We start from the raw sequence: 16,999 nt of genomic DNA, 5'->3' as shown, positions 1-16,999 counted from the left end.
CTAGTTTTGAATAATGTTGGAAAGGCAAAGTCAGTGTTCTGAATGTTTACTTTCCATTCTTTTGCACTAGTAAATGCTATCAGCATTTAACCTCATTGATTATTTGTGGTTAATTATTGTTATTTACATGATTATTTGTACTTTATTAGAGAATTTAAGTGTTCCAAAATAGTTGTGTGAATTAATAAGCGTCAACAAAAATTTCATGGCGAAATTTGTAAAAAAAAAAAAAAATATATATATATATATTATTAGATTAGTCGACTAATCGTAAAACTAGTCAGCTGGCTAATCAGGAGAAAATTAGTCGTTTAGGACAGCCCTAGTGGACTGGAGCATATTTCCTTCACACCCTTCTCACCTTTTTAACCGCTGACCCATGAAGAGGGCCCCTGGATATATTCGCCTTAGGCCCCAAAATTGTCAAGTCCGCTACTGATACTTAGCCCAAAGTTTCGAAACATTGCTTTTATTTAGGAAAAAACTACAATGGATACGCAGCCAGTGCCCGAGGAATCAATATTGAAGTGTATCGTTATGAAATTCCTCTGGTATTATCGATTATTTGGCCCATATATTTGAGAACCCCCTAATCATGGGTCTTGTAATGAGATGAAGATCCAATCCCAGCCTCTACTTCCACACAAGCCTCGTTCAATGACGCAGTGTGTGAGTGACACCAGCCTTCATAAACTCCCGACTCCACACTCCAAAGTCAATCACAAGTCACACACACATAGTGTGAACACAGCAGAAAGGGAGAACATGCTTATGAAGGAGAAGCGGCGCACAGCATCCAGCAGCAGCTGCAGCAGTTTGACGACAGTTGGCCGAGGATGCGTGAGTCCATTCGGTGTGGCTGGCGTTTGTCTCGTCGCTATTCTGGTCCTGGACTCAGTTCCACTTATACACAGTAAGATGGAATTTTAAACCGTAACTTTCCTTCAAAATTTGTGCTTTTACTTACTTTTTTCTATGAAATTTGTTTAGAATGTCTAATTTTATGTATTTGTAAAAATGTTCTTAAAATATTGTCCTTTTTCTGTTATTTTCCAGCTATATTTGTTTACATTTAATATAAACGTGATGCAAATAATTTTGTATTGTAGGCAATTAATTTGCTATACAAAAGTAAACTTTGCATTTATTGCAGTTATTCTGTTAAATTTATTTTTCTAATGAAATTAAATAATTGCCCATTTTCATATACTGTACTGTATTTAGATTTTTTTTTTTTTTTTTTTTTTAACAATTAGGAATTAGTAGTTTAAAAACACAAAAGAATGAGACTTGGTGCAAGATGTTTGATTTGTTATGGAATGTTTTTGAAAGGGAGAACTATAGTAAGATGTTTTAATGAGTCAATCCACTTTACCATTATTTTCATTGTAAACATTTATAATTTTTTTGAAATGTGTGCATTTAAAAACAATCAGATACAGAAACCTTTAATAAATAATGACATGGTCAGTGAGTGATTTTGGGTATGTTATGAAATTTTTGTGAAAGTGGAACACCCTGAAGTGGTTACCAGCCAATCTTAGGGCACATGCAGACAAATAACCATTGACACTAATAATCACACCTATGCGGAATTTAGAGTTATAATCGGGCTACCATGTATATTTTTGGGATGTGGGACCAAAAAACAAAAAAATGATATTAATTACATATACAGTATATAAAACTTTAGGTACTTCACTGTTATTTTATTATAAGCACAACTGGCCTCAGATTGATGGGATTTATAGGAAGTTTATTTATCTTTTGGCTTGATAACACAATCCATTCATTTGCCCAAAACATTCGTTAACTATCCTATAGATTAAACACAAATGGTCATCCATCCATCTCTGATCAAACACATTCTCTCTGGCTCCTCAAATTGCATTGACTGTAGGCTAATTTGCTCAATGCCATGTTTGGATTCAGCAGAATTTTGGCCAATGAAATATCTCCACCCACGATGAGTAAACTAATCCTACGTCAATACAATAAGTGCGCGTGTTCTAAAGAAGAGCTTTTCCGCAACTAATGGACAGCGATGGCAATCATGGATGATAATCTGCAAAACACGGGAGAGCTTTTACACGATCATTACGCATCTTCTCTTAACGTAAATGGCAGGCTGTTTAGTTTCAAGATGTTAACTGTTTGTGGTGTTTTCTCACAAAAGATGCGCCAGTAGAACCTTGGCGAGAGACAGCCGACCAGAGGCAACTTCTGAGCCAGGTAAGCTTGGCCATTTCGAATTCCTGCATTTTTTTCCCTGATTACCTGCTGTTCCGCAGATCGCCGCGGCCTGCTCCTCGTTCTTCTCTGCTGACTTTCAGGTGCTGTTACTGTACAATCAACAATCCAACAGAGAGCACTAGCCACTCATCCGTCCGTCTCAACATCTGCCAGTACATCCTTCCATCCAATCATCTAACCATGCATCCCTGAGCAGTATCCATTTATTTACCGTAACCATAACTGGTCATCCATTCATTCAGTAGAGAACGCTGTCAAAATGTTATCCATACATTGATCCATCCATCAGCCCATCTATCAATCCCTCCATAACAACTATTACCCATTCACCCATTCGTCAGACCATCCATCCATATATCTGTCAATCTGTTAATCAAAAAGTCTGTCCGTCCGTCCGTACATCCATCCATCTGTCCGCCCATCCAGCCATCGAGTAGAGAGAATGATCCAGCCATTCAACAAATCGTTGATCCATCCAACCAATCGTCTGTCATCCATCCATCCATCCGAGTAGAGAATAATCCATCCATCCAACCAGTTGTCTATCATCCATCCATCCATCCATCCATCCATCCATCCATCCATCCATCCATCCATCCATCCATCCATCCATCCATCCACCCATCCACCCATCCATCCATCCATCCATCAAATCGTCTCTCCATCCAACCAATTGTCCATCCATCCATCCATCCATCCATCCATCCATCCATCCATCCATCCATCCATCCATCCATCCATCCATCCATCCATCCATCCATCCATCCATCCATCCATCCAGAGAATGATCCAGCCATTCAACAAATCGTCTATCAATCCAACCAGTTGTTTATCATCCATCCATCGAATGATCCAGCCATTCAACAAATCGTCCATCCATCCATCCATCCATCCATCCATAGAATGATCCAGCCATTCAACAAATCGTCCATCCATCCATCCATCCATCCATCCATCCATCCATCCATCCATCCATCCATCCATCCATCCATCCATCCATCCATCCATCCATCCATCCATAGAATGATCCAGCCATTCAACAAATCGTCTATCAATCCAACCAGTTGTTTATCATCCATCCATAGAATGATCCAGCCATTCAACAAATCGTCTATCCATCCATCCATCCATCCATAGAATGATCCAGCCATTCAACAAATCGTCCATCCATCCATCCATCCATCCATCCATCCATCCATCCATCCATCCATCCATCCATCCATCCATCCATCCATCCATCCATCCATCCATCCATCCATCCATCCATCCATCCATCCATCCATCCATCCATCCATCCATCCATCCAGAGAATGATCCAGCCATTCAACAAATCGTCTATCAATCCAACCAGTTGTTTATCATCCATCCATAGAATGATCCAGCCATTCAACAAATCGTCTATCCATCCATCCATAGAATGATCCATCCATCCATCCATCCATCCATCCATCCATCCATCCATCCATCCATCCATCCATCCATCCATCCATCCATCCATCCATCCATCCATCCATCCATCCATCCATCCATCCGAGTAGAGAATAATCCATCCAGCCAACCAGTTGTCTATCATCCATCCATCCATCCATCCATCCATCCATCCATCCATCCATCCATCCATCCATCCATCCATCCATCCATCCATCCATCCATCCATCCATCCATCCATCCATCCATCCATCCAGAGAATGATCCAGCCATTCAACAAATCGTCTATCCATCCAACCAGTTGTTTATCATCCATCCATCCATCCATAGAATGATCCAGCCATTCAACAAATCGTCCGTCCGTCCGTCCGTCCGTCCGTCCGTCCGTCCGTCCGTCCGTCCGTCCATCCATCCATCCATCCATCCATCCACCCATCCAGAGAATGATCCAGCCATTCAACAAATCGTCTATCCATCTGTCCATCCATCCGTCCGTCCATCCATCCATCCATCGAATAGAAAGCACGATCCAGCCATTCAACCAATCGTCCGTCACCATCCGCCATCGTTTAACTCAACCAACCAATCACTAGCTTTAAACTAGCTTTTAACTTATAATTATTTTCTTTGTTTTGTTCTGTTCACGTTGTCTGCTGTTTCTGTTCCTCCTGTAAAGCGTCTTTGAGCATTGGTAAAAGCGCTCTACAAATAAAATGTATTATTATTATTATTATGTATTACTATCCATTCACTGCTTAGCATGACTGTCCATCCGACCCATCGATTTAATAGTACCTTGTACACTACCTTGTACACTTGGGGCTCTACTTTTGTAGATGGCACGATTATGGTTAAGCATAAATAAATGGCACATCCTGATTATTGCAAGAGTGCAGACATATTTAAATTGCTCAGCGGTTATCACTCCCTAATTTCACATATAAAATTTCATAGAAAAAATATTAAAATGTAATTAAAAAGAAAGATTTTTAATACAAATAAATGTGTTTGATTGGCTGACAAATATTCAGGGTGTACCCCACTTCATGCCCATAGTTAGCTTTGATGGCTCTAGCACCAGTCTAGGAAATGAATGAATAAATGAATAAAAAATTCAATATTATTATTATTTTTTTTAAATACAAAAATGATTAAAAAGGAGGAATTAAAATATATCGTCTATGAAATTTGTTTTTTATTTTAATCCATTTTTAAAGAAGTTTAATTATTAGTTTATTTTTAATTGATTTCCTGTATTTACTTTTATTTCCTATTACTATTATTTTTAAAATATACTTTATTTTAGGATTTGTTTAATTTTAGCTGTTATTTCAATTTCATTTTATATATTTGGTGTTTCTCTATTAATACTTATACATTAATAATTTTGTGTACTTGATGTATTCCTCCAATGCTTTACAGTATGTATATTTGTTAAATGCAATCAGACATCAAGTGATTAATTAAAGGGAATGAGAGGAATCACTTCGACTGACAGCGAATGGATTTGGCACTTCCATGTCCGCAGCAGTGCAAACTGCTCTACTGCACGTCTGCAAAATTATCATCACTGTTCTAAAATACATCCTCAAAATAGAAATCCTCAAAAGTAGAGTCCCAAATCTTGAACAATAATTTCAAAAGCAAAGCAAAGTATCTCATTTTCCAGGCACCCGACGTCTTGGGGGAAATTTGCTTCTTGATGCTCATCCAAAAGTCCAAGGTACAGTCTGCCAAAAAACATACTAAACAGTATATCAAGTTGGAAAAAACAACACCTTTTTTTTCAACTGTTTTTGCTGTCCACAAGGTTGCTTTAACATTGTTTTTGTGTCGACCAGAGCCCCACATTGCATCCCCTCCTGCAACTGGTGCCCAACCTGCACACCCGACTAGAGAGAGGACTTAGAATGCAAGTAAGTACAGAAAAGACAGCATACTGATCCAGACACTTGATACAAAACCTAATACAACCGTTACCTATTATTAACAAAAAACTTATAATAATTTTAAAAATTGGATTTTTGCATTTTTACGTACTTTTGTTTTGCTACAGGCCGAACTGGAGGGACCCGGTGGAATCCAAAGCAGAGGCTACTTCCTTTATCGGGTAAGTCAAAGAAATCCATCCAACAAAAAAAATAATACAGTGATGTTTGTTTTTTTGTAGCCTAGAAATGGAAGAAGAGCAATAGAAAATGAATAGCAGCACTTGAGCACTACCCCACAGCTGCTGCACTGGACTAGACCAACGACTCAACAACATACTTTACTTATATATATATACAATAAAAAGAAAACATTATAATCCTTTGATTAGATTTTATTTTGTGATTTGATATGTATATACATATATAGGATGCCCTTTGCATTAAAAGTGCTATCAGACTTGGTTGTGTTAATTTTTAATGTTGTATTATGCAAAGTGTTTTTTTTTTTTGTTTTTTTTTAAATCAATGAATAAATGCATGCACAGAATGTACCTTTGCCCTTTGAAAACAGGCATAATCATAATGGTACAGTATATTTCAAAATAAAACCATTCAATTTTAATTCTTTATATTTAATGTACTTTTTGTTTTATAAACAAAATTTGCATTCTTTTTGCGCTTTATTTTATATATGATCACCCAAATTTACATGGACGTACCAACTCATGCCTACTTCTACCTCTAAGAACATCATAACCTTTGCCCCAATCTAAAAAAAAAAAAAAAAAAAAAAAAAGAGAAAATACAATACCTGCATGAAATGCGGGTTACCTGATAAAGCTTAAAAATATACTATGCAGATGGATATAATGCATTTCATTTTATGAGCATGCATATCATAATATTGAGAGCGTGTGATACACAGGTACATAGAAAAAATTATTATGAACAGTCATTTTAGGGGGTCATAATATAGAAAATTGCACATTACAATTGAGTTTAAAGTTACAATATCAATTAAAAAAAATGATGTGCTTGTTTAAATTTTGTTTACGGTTTCCCATAATTCTGCTCATCTGTAAAAGTTGAACATACTGGACTCGTCATGTTTGGTGAATTTTTTTTGTTTAGTTAGGCTTGCAACAACATTCAGGTACGACTCAGATAAATTGTTATTAAGATATTTTGTTAATATTTTGAAACATATAGTATCTTTTAATATTTACGGGTATTGTAAAATAATAACCAACATTTCTTATTTATGAAAACTATTAAAATTATACTTATTTTTTAAATATATATATATCAAAAGAGGAATTTATTACTGAAAAAACTATTAATTATCAATAATCTGAATTACCGAATTTTCACGACCATAAGGCGCACCTAAAAGTCAAAAATTTTCTCCAAAATGGGCGGGGCGCCTAATAATGCGGTGCGCCCAATGTGTGTACCGAAGGCGGACGGGAGTGAAAGCAGCATGAGAACCATTAGAGGTGTGAATGGTGCTCGTCATAGGGGGCGGGCCGCCATTAGGTGCAGTGTAAAATTGAGTTACATGCGTTGGGCAAATCAAGTTCTGTTTGAATCAAGACCCCCGAAAATGGCAACTCTGACAAAAAGACACGCTTACGAAGCCCAGTTCAAGCGCCAAGCTATCAGCTAAGCGAAGCAACATGGAAATCGAGCCGCGGCGAGACAATTCAGCATCAAGGAGTCAATGGTTTGCAAGTGGAGAAAGCTGGAAAACGAGCTAAGCAAAGTCAAGAAAACAAAGCTGAGTTTCCACGGAAATAAAGCGAAGTGGCCTCACCTGGAAGACGAACTCGAGGGGTGGATTCACAGCCGGGAGAAGCGTCTCGACAGTCATCATGCGATTGAAGGCACACACGCTGGCGCATGAGATGAAAATTGAACATTTTCGAGGAGGTCCGTCGTGGTGCTTTCGATTCATGAAACGGCGTTATCTTTCCATCCGGACAAGAACTACATTGGCGCAGCAACTTCCACCTGATTACAAGGAAAAGCTGACTATCTTCCGCTCCTACTGCAGCAAAAAGATTGCCGACAAACGTATCCAGCTGAAGCATATCACGAACATGGACGAGGTGCCACTCACTTTCGACGTCCCGGTTAGCGACAGCGGGGAGAAGAAAGGAGCTAGCACGGTAGCGATACGCACAACGGGGCATGAGACGTCATCTTTTACTGTTGTGCTTAGCGGCCATGCTAATGGACAGAAACTGCCACCGCTGGTGATTTTCAAAAGGAAGACGTTGCCGAAAGAAAAGTTTCCTGCCGGAGTCGTCGTGAAAGCCAATCAAAAGGGCTGGATGGACGTAGAGAAAATGAGAGAGTGGCTGAGGGAGGTTTACGTGAAGCGACCGGTGGTTTTTTCCGTGTTTCACCGTCCAAGTCAAGGTGCGTGCGGCGTGGGAGTAATGGATGACGAATGGCGAACACAGTTTTACAAAGACTGGAAGGCAACACCGGGCGAGTTCCGATAACATTTGCGAATGGATTGTGGATGCTTGGGCTAATGTGTCGGCTTGCACTGTTGTTCGAGCTTTCGCCAAAGCCGGCATTATTTCCGAGGAGGAGCCTCATGGCAACGAGACTGACTCGGACAACGAAGAGGGGGAACCTGGCGTGTTTGATGGAGACCTAGCCCAGCTATTCATGTCAGATACAGAAGATGAGGATTTGGATGGCTTTGTGGATTGACAAAAAATGTGAGTACTTATTAAAATTCTTTAATAAAGTACAATCAAACTCAGTTTTGCGTCCACAGCCTTTTTTTTTTTAATACGTTCGTGTGTTTGCTAGCGTGCAAGCTAGCGTGAATGCTACTGTATGTTTTAGCGTGAGTGCATGCATGTACGCCCACGCGCCCAATAATCCGGTGCGCCCTATGTGTGTGTTAAATACAAAAATAGCACACAAGAATTAGTTTAAAACTTTAATACGGTGCGCCGTATGGTCGTGAAAATACGGTATAATAAATATTGAAAATTAATAAAAATAAAAAACCTTCCATGTGTTTTATTTAATTATTTAGACAAAATATATCTACACAAATTAACATAAAATGTCTAAATTTATCATTAAATGAGCGCTGTAATGTCAGGGAAGTCTAAAATTAAAACCACTTGTTCTGACTGCTACGTGTTGCTATAATCCAGCAACTACATTCAAAGCAACACAAAGGCAACAACTACAGCGGTATGAAAAACTATCTGAATCTTTTGTAATTTCTCACATTTCTGCATTAAATCACCATCAAATGTGATCTGATCTTTGTCAAAATCCCACACTTGAAAAAAACAATGCTTTAACTAAAACCACCCAAACATTGATAGGTTTTCATATTTTAATGAGGATAGTATGCAAACAATAACAGAAGAGGGAAAAATAAGTAAGTGAACCGTAACATTAAATATTTTGTGGCCCCCCTTTGGCACCAATAATTCAATCAGACGCTTTCTGTAGCTGCAGATCAGTCTGGCACATCAATCAAGACTAATCTTGGCCCATTCTTCTCTACAAAACTGCTGTAGTTCAGTCAGATTCCTGGGATGTCTGGCAAGAATCGCTGTCTTTAGGTAATGCCACAGCATCTCAATGGGGTTTAAGTCTGGGCTTTGACTTGGCCACTCCAGAATGTGTATTTTGTTCTTCTGAAACCATTCCGAAGTCGATTTACTTCTTTGTTTTGGATCATTGTCTTGTTGGTGTTGGTGTTATACTTTGCAGCATCCATCCTCTTTGTAGCTTCAACTGTCTGACAGACGGCCTCAGGTTTTCCTGCAAAACAGCCTGATAAACTTTTGAATTCATTCTTCCATTAATGATTGCAAGCTGTCCAGGCCCGGAGGAAGCATAACAGCCCCAAATCATGATGCTCCCTCCACCATGCTTCACGGTGGGGATGAGGTGTTGACGTTGATGAGCTGTCCCATTTTTCCTCCACACATGACGTTGTATGTTACTCCCAAACAATTCAACTTTGGTTTCATCAGTCCACAAAATATTTTGCCAAAACGTCTGTGGAGTGTCCGAGTGCGTTTTTGCGAACATGAAACGAGCAACAATGTCTTTTTAGACAGCAGTGGCTTCCTCTGTGGAGTCCTCCCATGAACACCATTCTTGGCCATGGTTTTACATATAGTTGATATGTGCACAGGGATATTGGACTGTGCCAGTAATTACTGTAAGTCTTTAGCAGACACTTTAGGGTTCTTTTTTTTTACCTCTTTGAGTATTCTGCGCTGAACTCTTGGCGTCATCTTTGGTAGCCGGCCACTCCTTGGGAGAGAAGCAACAGTGCCAAACTCTCTCCATTTGTAGACGTCTCTGACTGTCGATTGATGAACATCCGACTTTTAGAGATGGTTTTGTATGCTTTCCCAGCTTTATAGAAATGAACAATCCTTGATCGCAGGTCTTCAGACAGCTTTTTTGACCGAGTCGTGACGCACATCAGACAATGCTTCCCATCAAGACATTTCTTACCAGGTGTGTGTTTTATAGTGGGCAGGGCAGCCTTAACCACTCATCAGTGTTTGGGCACACACCTGACTTTGGTAAAAACTGGTTTCATTTGCTCTTTAAGTCTCCTCAGGCAGAGGGTTCACGTACTTATTGTATTTTTACCCATTCTCTCATTGATTCTCTCATTAAAATATGAAAACCTATAAATGTTTGGCTGGTTTTAGTTTAAGCAGAAAGTGTATTTTCATTTGTGTGATTTTGACAAATTTTTTTCCAAAAGGTTCAGATATTTTCATACCACTGTAGGTACAATTAATGATCGTGTTTCATTATGTTCATTTGTTGCCATCCTTTACAGTTTAAATTGGTTTTGACGATTATTGCCGTCAATGGCAGTGAATTGTTGATAAGGAATCATTGCTGAAACAATTTTGCATTTCTGCATCTTTTGAGTGACACGGTAACTTTATTGGAAGCATTATGGAGAAGCTGTTTGAACACTACACATATGTATACTTTTTTTGGAGCATTAGTGCAAATGTTTTTACTTTACCAGCAGTAGCACACATTGGACATGGTTAAAAAAAGGAGCTCGCCAATAAGAGGCTTGCTATTGTTTTTTTTTTTTTTTTTTTTTTTTAAAAAAAACCCTGTAACACAATTCACAACACATTTGAATACACTTTGGCAAATTTTGTAAATGATTGTCATCAGTGTAATTGTCTTCTTACAACACTGAAAAAAAGAGCATATTCACTCTCATGCGCCATAAAAATAGTACTTGTACCCTCTTTTTCTATATATTTACATTATATATAATACAGATGAGTTTCAATACAGTTTAAATCCCAATTTAGAGTACATTCTTGTCATAAAAATAGGGCAGGCAAGTAGTCCGTGAGCGATTTTGCATAAAACCGAACAAGGTTCCCCAAACTGTATATTATTGGCGTTGTGTCCATTTTTATTAGGTCAGATATTGGGATGTAATTATTGTAATAAATTTCAAAGAAAGCATACACCACTCACAAAATGTTGAATGCTTGTGAAACAGTGACTCGTCGTCCTCGGTTCAAATGGATTGGATGTCTATTACCGTCAGTGGTAGTCAGTGAGTTAAATTTACCTGTAAAAGCGGAAGCATATTCAGGTTAATTAAAAAATGTCACCTGAAAGCCCATTGTTTTGTGACACTCTCAGATTGTAGTGAAACAGTTTGGGAAAACCCTTGCTTAAAGTGACTCAACGTCCAGTGCAAACAGGGATCCTCAAGAGGTTGCAGCAGTTGAGCAGTTAGTTAAGTGTCAGTCCTGTGTTGCTGTTGCTTCTGCTGGTTGGTAGGAGAGGCGAACGCTCCTGCCTGCTGCAACGGAAATGCCCCCGCCGGCAGGATCAGCTGACTTCCTTGAAGCATCCGCAGACCCTTGACAGTTAACACAGATGTTGCGATTACTCAAAATGGTCTTACATGTATGTGTGATACATCATTGGAAAGCTTAAAATCTCAATTTTCTCGCGGTGGAAAATTTTTTAACAGGAGGGCATTTATTTATTTATTTATTTTTTATTTTTTTTAAAAACCTGTCCTGTTCAGCTGTTTGACACAGAGAATGGAAGTCTAAGTGCCCGGATTCTGAACAGTTTTAATGTTTCACATGGAGAGTCTGACATACTCCCATTGTGATCATTCAAAATACCTTTTTATTATGACAAAGCAGCGAACAGGAAGGGATTATGGGGGGACAGAAGAAAAGAAATACAAGAGAAGAAAGAAAAGAAACACATACACAAACAACAACAAGAAATACATTGAACATCTAAACTAGTTACTAATATGCTGGTGCTATCGTCAGCGAGATGTATTTCCGGTTTACACCATGTGGGGGCCAATTGGCCAGTGAAAGAGGAGAATGGGGGTGGGGGTGTCTATAAGACTATAAGCTAAGTGATTGAAAGGGGTAGAGTGTACACAAATCAGTTCTGTGATCTAGAACCCAGTAATCGTGTGAATCTCTTATGAGTGTAAGCCCGTTGGCGACCAACCCTACGCCGCCGCATCGCCAATCCCGGCACCGGAACCCCCAACCCGAGCATGCCCTACCACATCCAGCAGCACGCAAGCCCCACCGGGCGCGCGACAGCCACGCAGACGGGCGGAGAAACCGCGCGGGCGCCAACCCAGGGCCACGGCCCCCACCCAGCCAGCCCGGGGAGGGAGGGCGGGCGTGTTTGGGGGCCATGCGCAGCCCATCCCTCCTCCCGCCGCCCAGCAAAGGAGCCACCGTCCCCCCCCCGGGACCCAGGGTGGTCCCCCGGGCCACCCGCGTGCCCATCAACCGGCCTTCAGGGATGGCAGGAGGGGACGCATCACCAACCCCACGCCTACACCCACCCCCGCCCGCCCACCCGGGCCACGAGCCACAGCCACAGCCACAGCCCCCCAACCGGCACGGCACGCCACGGGACCCCCAGCGGCCCACCAAGCCCCAGGCAAGGCAGGGTCCCCCGCCGGTGCAGGCGACACCCCGCTGATACACCGGCGCCCAACAGGAGGGCATTTAAAAAAACAGCAAAACCCTAACTGGAGGTGAGAGCATGAGAGATCATAATTAAAGACGCCATGATTTTCATGAGATATTATCACGTACTTAACTCTTTTCGATCCAAAAACTCCATGTAGCATGGATCACCGAGTGTCAAGACACAGCTGTGAATGGCAAGAGCCGGATTTTTGGGGGATTTTATGGGTGAAACATGGTAATATAACAAGGGTCGCGAATCAGAAATCGCAGACATCAAGGAGTGGTCGAGATTTTCATTTTCATATATTTACCCTTTTAAACGTTCTTTCAATTTTGCTTTGTTTGGCTCGATTATTTATTTATTATTATTTATTGGGGAAAATAAGACGGTAACGAAAAAATACAATTAAGCGATAATTATGAGGTAGATATCCATGACTTTTTTACAGACGCTAATTTTTTCATTGTGATGTAATTTGTTTAAAAGTTTAAAATATGCGAGTGAATAATTTTTTAAAGTCTTTATTTTTTTTTAAACTAAATATTAGACATCAATTAATGATTCTAAGCTAAAAATGACAGACATTTCGAATACTAAATACGTTTACTTACCTTCTTTTTATGGCAACGTTGAAACAAAAGCGGTTGCCCGACGTCTGTAAACGAGGGTTTCCAGGGTAAAACGGACAAATTAAAAATAGTTTGTGGGCTTAATGCGCCGTGAATGTGCTAGAGCAGCATATAAACATATTGTTCTATCAAAAACAACAGTTCTTTTGGCTTAAAATACTACAGTTTATTTTAAAGAGGGGTGCAAGAGCAGAAACTGTTTTTTCGACCTTGTCTGATTTTTCCGCCATACATACACAGTGATCCCTCGCTACTTTGCGCTTCAAACTTTGCGCCCTCAGACCATCACGGATTTTTTTTCAATTAAAAAATGAATAAATACAGATGAACTGTCCCGACGTAAAATTTGTTTCTACATCAGACGACATGCTTGAAATACGCTGATTTTTGACAGCGCCGCAGTTTCTTTGTTTTGCCGGAAAACGGAGGCACGGCTGATTTTCTTGTGAGATAAATCAATCAGAAATCATTTACTTTGCGCTTTCTCACTTATCACGGCGTGTTTTGGTCCCCATTAACCACGAGATTGTGACTATGTGTATCTGTATTTATTTCTTTATTTTTTTAATTGAAAAAAAAAATCTGCAATGGTCTGAGGCCGTGAAGTAGGTTGGAATTACTATGTGTATATATATTTATCCATACATATATATATTTATCTATACACACACACACACACACACACACACATATATATATATATATATATATATATATAGATATAGATATACAGTGCTGCTCAAAAGTTTGTGAACCCCACAGCGATGGTCAGATTTTTTGTAAAAAAAACTAAAATAACCTTATTAAATGTTAAGTTATACCCAAATCCACAATACTGACATTCCAAATAATGGACTGAAACAAAAGAAATAGTTATATTGTCACTCTTTATTTAACAAAAGTGGTTGATTTAAGAAAAACTCAGATATCATGTGTGCAAAAGTATGTGAACCCCTTCAGTTAATAGGATATTGCGCCTCCTTTTGCAGAGATTACCTCAACCAAACGGTTTCTGTAGTGACTAATCAGCCTCTCACATCTACTTTGGGGGATTTTTGCCCATTCTTCCTTGCAGAACGCAGTCAGTTGAGAGAGGTTTGATGGGCGTCTGGCATGAACTGCTCGCTTCAGGTCCCGCCACAGCATTTCAATGGGATTTAGGTCAGGACTTTGACTGGGCCAGTCCAGAACACGAATCTTCTTCTTTTTCAGCCATTCCTTGGTTGTATTGCTGGAATGCTTTGGATCATTATCATGTTGCATGATCCACCTTCTGCCAAGCTTTAACTTCAAAACAGATGGCGTCAGGTTATGTTCTAGGATTTGACAATATTCCTCAGAATTCATGATTCCCTGGACTATGTGGAGTTGTCCAGGTCCTGAGGATGAAAAGCAAGCCCAGATCTTGACATTCCCACCTCCATGCTTCACTGTTGGGAGAAGGTTCTTTTGGTGGTATGCAGTGTTGACTTTTCGCCAGACATGGCGGTTTTGGTTGTGACCAAACAGTTCAATTTTGCACCTACATCAGTTGATGAAAACTCTTTTTAATTTAGTCTCGACAACACAACTGTTAAAAAAACAAAAAAAAACTACTGAATTGATTGATTAGGAAATCAGGTTGAAATAATAGAAAATTCCAAAATGTTGAGGGGGTTCACAAACTTTTGAGCAGCACTGTAGATATATCTTTATATACTGTATATATAGTGTATAGTGTATATATAGATGTGGTCAAGAAATATATATATATATATATATATATATATATATATATATATATATATATATATACAGTTGTGGTCAAAAGTTTACATACACTTGTGAAGAACATAATGTCATGGCTCTCTTGAGTTTCCAGTTATTTCTACAACTCTGATTTTTCTCTGATAGAGTGATTGGAACAGATACTTCTTTGTCACAAAAGACATTCATGAAGTTTGGTTCTTTTATGACTTTATTATGGGTGAAAATATGGGTGAACAGAAAAAAGTGATCAAATCTGCTGGGTCAAAAATATACATACAGCAGCGCTAATATATGGTAACATGTCCCTTGGCCATTTTCATTTCAATTAGGCACTTTTGGTAGCCATCCACAAGCTTCTGGCAAGCTTCTGGTTGAATCTTTGACCACTCCTCTTCACAGAATTGGTGCAGTTCAGTTAAATTTGATGGCTTTCTGACATGGACCTGTTTCTTCAGCATTGCCCACAAGTTCTCAATGGGTTTAAGTCAGGACTTTGGGAAGGCCATTCGAAAACCTTAATTCTAGCCTGATTTAGCCATTCCATTAACACTTTTGATGTGTGTTTGGGGTAATTGTCCTGTTCGAACACCCAACTGTGCCCAAGACCCAATCTTCGGGCTGATGACGTTAGGTTATCTTGAAGAATTTGAAGGTAATCCTCCTTCTTCATTATCCCATTTACTCTCTGTAAAGCACCTGTTCCATTGGCAGCTAAACAGCCCCACAGCATAATACTACCACCACCGTGCTTGACGGTAGGCATGGTGTACTTGGGGTTAAAGGCCTCACCTTTTCTCCTCCAAACATATTGCTGGGCATTGTGGCCAAACAGCTCGATTTTTGTTTTGTCTGACCACAGAACTTTCCTCCAGAAGGTCTTATCTTTGTCCATGTGATCAGCAGCAAACTTCAGTCGAGCCTTAAGGTGCCGCTTTTGGAGCAAGGGCTTCCTTCTTGTACGGCAGCCTCTCAGTCCATGGAGATGCAAAACACGCTTGACTGTGGACACTGACACCTGTGTTCCAGCAGCTTCTAATTCTTGGCAGATCTGCTTTTTGGTGATTCTCGGTTGAATCTTCACCCTCCTGACCAATTTTCTCTCAGCAGCAGGTGATAGCTTGCGTTTTCTTCCTGATCGTGGCAGTGACAAAACAGTGCCATGCACTTTATACTTACAAACAATTGTTTGCACTGTTGCTCTTGGGACCTGCAGCTGCTTTGAAATGGCTCCAAGTGACTTTCCTGACTTGTTCAAGTCAATGATTCGCTTTTTCAGATCCATGTATGTATATTTTTGACCCAGCAGATTTGATCACTTTTTCTGTTCACCCATAATAAAGTCATAAAAGAACGAAACTTCATGAATGTTTTTTGTGACAAAGAAGTATCTGTTCCAATCACTCTATCGGAGAAAAATCAGAGTTGTAGAAATAACTGGAAACTCAAGAGAGCCATGACATTATGTTCTTCACAAGTGTATGTAAACTTTTGACCACAACTGTTTATATATATATATGTGTATATATATATATATATATATATATATATATATATATATATATATATATATATATATATATATATATTTAATAACAATATATATATGATTGTCACAATTTCTAGATTCATAAAAAAAAAAAATCTATGATTTGAAAAAAAAGTTTTTGTTTTTTGTTAGTATAAGGCCACAAAAACATACTTGAAATTGCTCATTAATACTAATAAAATTGTATGGATAATAAATATGAATAAAAATGATATAATCTAGTGATGTTGTCACTTCGAACACATGATTGGAAATCGGGCCGATCGGGCCATTGTTCAGAGGATCAGAAGCAGGTGAAACGAATTGGGTTTTTATTTTCAAATAATATCTATACTTTTGAATGTTTTAAGGGCTAAAAGGTAACAAAATAATCCAGAAATACAAAGGCATTGCCAAAAGAAACAAAAATATCTATTTTTTATACTGCGCAACACTCCCAGAAAAAGCAG

At 39.2% G+C, this 16,999-nt stretch overlaps 2 protein-coding genes across 3 annotated transcripts in view; one reads left to right on the top strand and one right to left on the bottom strand.

Annotated features, from left to right (window-relative positions):
• Positions 1 to 735: 735 nt before the first annotated feature.
• nmu (neuromedin U) lies at positions 736 to 5,975 on the top strand. The gene is made up of 7 exons (XM_057841853.1): positions 736 to 913; positions 2,177 to 2,232; positions 2,292 to 2,333; positions 5,351 to 5,404; positions 5,523 to 5,597; positions 5,738 to 5,791; positions 5,852 to 5,975. The coding sequence occupies exons 1-7, from the start codon at positions 766 to 768 to the stop codon at positions 5,885 to 5,887; spliced, it is 465 nt and encodes a 154-aa protein (XP_057697836.1). The 5' UTR covers positions 736 to 765; the 3' UTR covers positions 5,888 to 5,975.
• A 1,508-nt stretch (positions 5,976 to 7,483) lies between these two features.
• The window catches only part of clocka (clock circadian regulator a), a 54,437-nt gene continuing 44,921 nt past the window's right edge, over positions 7,484 to 16,999 (bottom strand). For both annotated transcript variants that reach the window (XM_057840611.1, XM_057840612.1), the window contains one exon: positions 7,484 to 11,526. In XM_057840611.1, coding sequence (XP_057696594.1) covers positions 11,401 to 11,526 — 126 coding nt within the window. In that variant the 3' untranslated portion in view covers positions 7,484 to 11,400. The remainder of the gene's footprint in view (positions 11,527 to 16,999) is intronic.

This window comes from Corythoichthys intestinalis, chromosome 7 (assembly GCF_030265065.1).
Source record: "Corythoichthys intestinalis isolate RoL2023-P3 chromosome 7, ASM3026506v1, whole genome shotgun sequence".
Lineage (NCBI taxonomy): Eukaryota > Metazoa > Chordata > Actinopteri > Syngnathiformes > Syngnathidae > Corythoichthys > Corythoichthys intestinalis.
The sequence above is the reverse complement of the archived record's forward strand: the minus strand, read 5'-3'. Positions and strand labels throughout refer to the sequence as shown.